The 8,191-nt window shown below is 41.1% G+C and overlaps 1 protein-coding gene across 1 annotated transcript; it reads left to right on the top strand.

Annotated features, from left to right (window-relative positions):
- Positions 1-2,067: 2,067 nt before the first annotated feature.
- On the top strand, positions 2,068-7,948 carry LOC135479547 (serine/threonine-protein phosphatase 6 regulatory ankyrin repeat subunit C-like). Its single transcript, XM_064759426.1, has 2 exons — positions 2,068-2,086; positions 6,977-7,948. Exon 2 carries the CDS (start codon positions 7,089-7,091, stop codon positions 7,902-7,904), a length of 816 nt encoding a protein of 271 aa, XP_064615496.1. The 5' UTR covers positions 2,068-2,086; positions 6,977-7,088; the 3' UTR covers positions 7,905-7,948.
- Positions 7,949-8,191: the final 243 nt, after the last annotated feature.

The following is an 8,191-nucleotide window of genomic DNA, read 5'->3' on the forward strand; positions in this document are numbered from 1 at the left end:
GAATACCCAGACATGTTCATATGGGTATTGAATACTCAGACATGTTTATATGGGTATTGGATACTCAGACATGTTTATATGGGTATTGGATACTCAGACATGTTTATATGGGTATTGAATACTCAGACATGTTTATATGGGTATTGGATACTCAGACATGTTTATATGGGTATTGGATACTCAGACATGTTTATATGGGTATTGGGCCTGTATAAGGCCTGTATATATAAGTACATATGGGCACTGAGTATCTAGACATGTTAATATAGGTATTGGGTGCTCAGAACTGTTTATATGGGTACTGAGTACCCAGAACTGTTTATATAAGTAGTGGGAACCCGGATCTGTTTATATGGGTATTGGGTATCCAGATCTATTTGTATGGGTATTGAGTACCCAGAACTGTTTATATGGGTATTGGGTACTCAGATCTGTTTGTATGGATATTGAGTACTTGGGTATGTTTATATGGGTACTGAGTACCCGGGTCTGTTTATATGGGTATTGAGTACCCAGAGTTGTTTATATAAGTATTGGGAACCCGGATCTATTTATATGGGTATTGAGTACCCGGGTCTGTTTATATGGGTATTGAGTACCCAGAACTGTTTATATAAGTATTGGGAACCCGGATCTATTTATATGGGTATTGGGTACCCGGATCTGTTTATATGTGTATTGGGTATTCAGAACTGATTACATGGATATTGGATACTCAGACATGTTTATATGGGTATTGGGTACCCAGAACTGTTTATATGTGTATTGGGTATTCAGAACTGATTACATGGATATTGGGTACTCAGACCTGTTTATATGGGTATTGGGTACCCAGAACTGTTTATATGTGTATTGGGTATTCAGAACTGATTACATGGATATTGGATACTCAGACATGTTTATATGGGTAATGGGTGCTCAGATCTATTGATATGGGTATTGGGTGCTCATATCTATTTATATGGGTATTGATTCCAGTTGGATAACTACTGTTCGATACGTCACGATGTAGTAAGAGAAACGTTTGTAGGGGTGATCCCCCTTGGTAAGACCCTCTTCTGTAGACTCTAAAGGGATCGATTTCTGGTACGATCAGCACTTTTTTTGCCACTGTGTTGTTTTCACGAAATTATGATGTTTATTCTGTTTTTTTTGTGATTTTCTACCTCTCAGTCAGAATAAGGAACGACATCGGTGCGCGTGTATAAGTATGAAACAACAACCGATGTTTTCAGCGTTAAATTTTGTGTGCACGAAATCCAATAACGAAAACTGGTCGCTTGTTAGCCCCGAAAGACTCCAACTCCTTTTCTTATACTGGCCTAGCGTCGATAGTCTCGACGCTAACATTGTTAATTTCGTACTCAACGAAGGCCCAGGCCGATTTTCGGAGCCTTCATGGCTATAATAAAACTATTCTAAACCGAGTAGGGACGTAAGGTTGCGGTGCGGAAAACAGGTCTCTAAGTTGGTGTCTTACTTGCGCGAGACTTGTTCAGTAACAAAGACAATCTGCCTGGACCTTCGTTGAGTACAAAATTAACATTGTATGCGTCGAGACTCCAACGACGCTAGGGAAATATAAGAAAAAGAGTTGGAGTCTTTCGGGGATAGTCGTTCGTTAGCCAAATAAATTAGAACATTTTATGCTAACGATATAACATTTGCATAAAACGTTTAATCAATTAGGCTAGCCTACATCTAAATCAGCATTTCGTATATGCAAGTCCGCATTCCATATATGCAAGTCAGCTGTCCATATTATATCCATTCCATATGCATTAGAATGTTTTTCATTTCACATGTCTGCATACTTTGTATAGTAATCTGCATTCCATATATAGAAATATGCATTCCATGTATACAAGTTTGCATTCCTTATATACAAGTTTGCATTCCATGTTTATGTGTTTGCATTAAACAGAACTGTATAATCTTTTAAATTTGCACTCCACATATATACAAAACAGATTGCATTTATATGTTGGGTTTATCGACTGTTTCTTAATTTTTTATTTTATTTTACTGTTTAGGTCCTTGAAGAAAAATAGCCAAATCTGAGTGTTTGGGTGACAGATTTATGCAGGTCAGTCACCTTTGAATACGATGAAGAAATCCATTCCGAGAAAGCAAACCTAAATGGAGTTATGATGATAGAGTGAAGCAATGGATAGACATTTGAAGAGGTGTCATTTTTTTTTCATAAACTTGTAAGTTTAATTGTTTAGTGTGGGAACTGTGGAAAGGCTTTAATGTTTGTGTAATTTCACTTATATTTATAGATTCACTATTGTTTATGTTCAGTGTGTTTTTTATTGTTCAAAATTTAAACACGTCTTCCAGTGTCTAGTATATTGCAGAATGTCATAGATATCTGAACTTCATTCATGCTTCCGTCATCACCTTATATCAATATACATTTTTGGAAATACTTTATTTTTTCATTCAAATTCCAAGATTAACTGCCTAGAAAGGAAGGGAGCTGGCTCTTCTCAGATTTCTCCACCCTATGAAACTCTCACTAGTACTACCTATCCAAAATGCTTTCACCAAATAAAGATTTCTGGGAGTGAGGCATAACTCATAGAGCGAGTTTTGTGACTCCTAATCACATGGCACTCAGGGTATCGCTGTGAGTTCAGTCCCGGTCATGGACAAGCGATTTCTACATTCTCATCTTATAGTTCATATTTGTAGAACAGTTGTGATAATAAATGATCGTTGACACTTGTGTGGCTATATATGGCTTTACCCTCCTGTTCACATAGACCACTTGAATGGCCTAATGGTTAGAGCGCCCGCCTCAAAGTCGGGAGACCCGGGATAAAACCTGGGTTGGGTCATACCAAAGACTTTATAAGTGGTACTTGTTGCTGCCTCGCTTTGTGCTCAGCACTGAGAGGTTAATGCAAGGAAATGGTGCCAGAATAATGTGACTGGGTGGGGTGTCATGTCTGGTGTCTTCGGCATGATACTTCAGTGATGGCAGCACTTTGGCGGCATGGAGCCCTGCCACAATAAGACACAGTATATGTACAAACACCTAATGACTCCTCCTCGTCATATGGCTAAAAAATTGTTAAGTATGACGATAAACCCCAAGCATTCATTCAGTCATTCTTTCCTTCCTCTCCACTTGAGACCAATTTTCTTTCTTCCCCAATATGACATGTTTACCTATATGTGACACATTTGGATGTTTGCCAGTAATTTGCCAAAGATTTATGGTTTAACCCAGGCACTCCAGTTTCCTCCACCTATAAAAATTGCATGCTAAGCCATCATATTAGTGTCCAGCTCATGCTGGCTTCCTCTTCTTTTGTAAATGGGTAGGTGTAGCAGCAAACCTGCAGATGGTTGTGGGTTTCTTTTGCACAGGTTTCCTCCCATCGTAATGTTGGTCACTTTCGTATAAGTAAAATATTCTTCAGTACAGAGTAAAGCAGTATTTAAATAAAATAAATAAATAAATATAAGGAAAACATTCTGGAGATTTGCAAGATTAAAGGACAATGATTTTCCTAGCATTTTGAAGGACTGGAATTTCAGTTTTAAATATTAACTCTATGTTGTGTTGGCTGAGTGGAAGATCATCCACCTCATGGGCAGGATATTCTTGACTACTGCATAAAACACTAATCAAATAAATAAATGGTCAAAATAAAAATAAATCATGGTCAGGAGGTCAGAGGTTTAATCCCAAGTCTGCTTATACCCAAGACGATTACAATCAACAATCTTTGTATTACAAATCTCGCTGTCTGACTGCAGCTTAACTTCATTAGACTGGGACAATGGGTTCATAATATATGTCGAAATTCAAACACAGCTAAAATTAAAATGTTTTGCTCTAGTAATTTCAAAATTTGTACACTGATGCTTTACTGCAAAACATTGTACCAACCATAGTTTGAATTCTTTCCTGTTCTGAGTTTGGCTTTTAAAGCACATGTCCTTTTTATAACATGTCAGTGTTGCTACTTGAGCAACTGGAAATAAGGTCTCTCACCAATGCGGCCGCTGTGAGTTCAAGTCCAACTTATGCTGGCATCCTCTCCGGCCGTAAGTGGGAAGGTCTGCCAGCAACCTGCAGATGGTCGTGGGTTTCCGCCGGGCTGTGCCCGGTTTCCACCCACCATAATGCTGGCCGTCGTCGTATAAGTGAAAAATTCTTGAGTACGGCGTAAAACACCAATCAAATAAATAAATAAATATAATGAAACCGCAGACAAATACTGAGTTTCCCCTAAAGTTTGGTGTGTCTAAATTAACTTACACAAGCACGTAAAGGTCTTAAAATGATACTTTTTGTACCAACATTAAAGTTATTCTGATCAGAAATTAAACTAACTTTACGTAAAACTCCTAAGTGGCTCTGCAAGGTTGATGAATCAGTTAGAATCTAGCAGAATGTTCCACTTCAGAAAAGTTAAACATCAGGTGAAAAATAGTAGTGAGATTATTTTTTATACATTCACCTTTGGATACTGAGAATTATTAAACGCGCATGGTTGCCTTGCCTGTCTCACATTTACACCTACATGTAGTTTTTAAGTGTTTGAGTATAAAATGCCCTTTGAAGTCCCCAGTGCATGCAAAATGACCAGTTTGGCAAAGGGTGTCGGTGTGTTCTGGCGACTTAGTGTACTCCAATTTGACACCCTCTTTAAATTTCTGACAAACCGTGTAATCATTCACCCGTAAACTCCACCATAGTTCTCTTAGTGAAAAACCGCAGTTTCATTTATTAATTGTTTTAATACTGTTCTTGTAATACGAAATACTGCATCTCAGTGTAAAGTTTGTTCAGAATATAGGACGGACGGGTATAAGCCAGTCTATCTGATAACATGCAAATCTCGCTCTAAAGCGTGATTGCACCTTACATCCATGAATGCCATGCCCAAACCTTTGAGTTCAGCGTTAATGAGCAGTGAAATAAATAATGATGGTATATAAAAAGAAAAAAGGTCGACATTGTGATATGTTGCAGATTCTTTCACAATGGCTGTGACACGTGTCATGCTTGTAGCCCTGGTGGAAAATGGAGCAAATGTCCGTAGAAAGTAATTCAGGCCTAACCTCTGTAGTCTGTTCTTCATTGCAGCCTTCAACGTAGCGTTTTATGGGAATGCTAGCTATGTAGTGCGCGTGTATCGTAAGAGAACAGTTATCTATCCAGCTTGGACCCGAGGCTCCGTTATGGAGGAAAGTGAGGTATCCCATTCAAGCTGGTGCCCTCGCTGCTCAAGGTCTTCTCACAGACCACCAAATAACTATCCCCATCAGGTCGCGCTAGGTTTTCAGATTGCCGATTATGCCAGATCATAAACAGTCGGAATAAAACTGAGGTAAATTGAGATGAGGCGGGATTTCACAGGTAATACATGTGGTCATTTGCCAAACACCACTCTCGTCACTGCCCTGGTGGTATTATTCGCTGTGTTAAGAGTCTTCTACATTTTATCCACTATGAACCGATTAACTGTGCCTTGTTTAATTTGTTGACCAATTTTTTACGCTTTCCCATTGACGAAAGCGCGGCAAAAGAAATATCAACTTTCAGATAAGTGTTTGTTTTATGGTATTCTTCATTTTATATTCGGGGCCTCCGTGGCTCAGTCGGTTATCGCGCTAGAACAGCGTAATGACCCAGGAGTCTCTCACCAAGAGAGGTCGCTGTGAGTTCAAGTCCAGCTTATGCTGGCTTCCTCTCCGGCCGTACGTGGGAAGGTCTACCAACAACCTGCGATGGTCGTGGGTTTCCCCCGGACTGTGCCCGGTTTCCTCCCACCATAATGCTGGCCGCCATCGTATAAGTGAAATATTCTTGAGTACGGCGTAAAACACTAATCAAATAAATAAATCATTTCATATTGAGCGAAATATTTTTGTTGTAACAAAAGCATTGGTATTTTTTAAGAATATTTAATATGTTAAATGGTTCAGAACACCTCATAATACTGAAGTGCTAATAGACGCCGGTGCATCACGTTTCCGTGCATAGATTATGATAATCTAGACCTGATGGAAATTTCCCTTATACTGTTACGTAGTGTTTCTGATTGTATAGAAAACTTGTGTGGTTGCAGTGTTATCTGAAAGGTAGCAGGCTGTGATAAAACTGTGTATTGGTGTACCCAAAACAACAAGTATAACATCATCAACCATGCATGTCTATGTTTACAGGTGCACTAATATAACCAGTCCACTTTGTATGTCAAACTTACCGCTGGGTCAAGGTTGACAATGGAATGGTATGTATGGTGTGCGTTGTGTATTTGCGCAGGAGTTGTGAATGAACACACGGTGAACCGCCAGGTGGTACTCTGCCCTGTCCTATTGTGTTTACAGCCCACATCTGCATCCCATTAAATACAATTTTGATTTCTACAGGTGACGCTTCTGATGAACAGGCACTCGGGCTGAAACCTATCCATGCAGGTAGCCTACGTTTTTCTTTGTTCTGCAGGCTTTACGGGTAATTCGTGTGAAGTGTCCCACGCAGGGGTGCGGCGGTACCGGCAGGCATGTGAACTGTTTATCTGATGGCCACCAACTTCTACTTCGGCAAGAAGACGGGTATACTGAAGTGTCGTGCAGGTCGCCATGTGAGAGTAAAGGACTTGTCGAGGACCGCTTTATGTCCAGCTAGAGTGGGAAAGGTTCTATTCTCTACAGCTGCACACAGGATGGGTAATCAAGGGTCTCAGGTGTGCATGACTGCTAATGAGGAGGTTGATACGCTTGTGCACGATGCTTTGAAAAAGGGGAACGTAGAGTGTTTACGTCTCATCCTCAAATCTGGCTTTTCCGCCAACGCCGTGGTGATAGGAAATAGCCGTGGCCTTCACATCGCAGCTAGATACAATCAGCCAGAATGTATGGACGTCCTGCTGAAGATGGGCGCCAATCGGAATCTGCCGGATGGGTCCGGTGAAACTCCGCTGCACATCGCTGCAGAGTGCGGCTCCAGGGACTGTGTGGACCTACTGATTAAGGCCAGGGTTCACCTCGAGTGTCGGGATATCTGGCAACGGACCCCGCTACTGAAGGCCGTTGTGAATCACCATTATACCATCGCCTCCATGTTAATGGCCGCGGGGGCAAGTGTCAACGCCGCGGACGATGATAAGAAGGTTCCGCTACACGTAGCCGCGAGCTACGGGAATTCTCGCGGCGTCAACGAACTCCTGGAGTGTGGTGGGGATATCGACTTCCAGGATCTGAACGGCAGAACTGCTCTGTACTTTGCGGTACTTTCGGGTCACAATCACATCGTTGCCAAGTTGATAAAACACGGTTGCAATGTGAACCTACGCCGACGAGAAGGGACAAATGCATTGTACCTGGCCGCCAAGAAACAGAACTTGAACTGTGTCCGGCAGTTGTTAGAGGCCGGTGCTGATACAGTTCACGTAGACCCTAGGAATTATCAGAATAGGGACGAATTGGTGAGGATAGCTATTCGCCAGCTAGGCTCTCAGGGAAAAACTCCACCGGACGCCTTTGAAATTCTGAACTTGACGATAACTGCCCACGGCCTTGTACCTGGACAGCAGCTAATGTCATCGGCGCTCACGCAGTACAAGAAGCAGCCGAACGGAGACATGCGATTGGTCATTCACCGCCTGATTTTGGCAGGGGGTGTGGTTAAAGTGCCGGACTCTGGAAATAACTCGCCGACCATTGGCTACCAAGAACTGCAAGAGGCGGTGTCAAAGTGGCAAATGGAGCACGGGATTGGTAATCCGAAAGCTCCGTCCACTCTGAAGGACGTTTGCCGGAGGATTATCAGAAGCTCGATCATGCATTCCTGTTCGGCAGGCAATGTCCTCTGCGCGTGTGATCGCTTACACCTTCCAAGGGCATTAAAAGAAATCATTTTATTGCAAAGACTATAATTTTACCTGTATAAATAAGTGTTTAGTGGAAAAGAATATGTTGATCAGGTATATATATATATATATATATATATATATATATACTCTCCTCTTTTGTGTTGAAGATTGTTATTTTTATATATTCAAAATTCTATGTGGCTTTTACATTTACATAAATATGAATAGACTGTCTGTTTGTGAATCATGAAGTAGTAATGTGCACATTGGTGAAATTTTGTGGATGTGTACCTTTATATGTAATCATTGATCTGTTAACAACGAAAGTATTCTTGCCGCCGTCGTACATC

This window comes from Liolophura sinensis, chromosome 12 (genome assembly GCF_032854445.1).
Source record: "Liolophura sinensis isolate JHLJ2023 chromosome 12, CUHK_Ljap_v2, whole genome shotgun sequence".
Taxonomy (NCBI): Eukaryota; Metazoa; Mollusca; class Polyplacophora; order Chitonida; family Chitonidae; genus Liolophura; species Liolophura sinensis.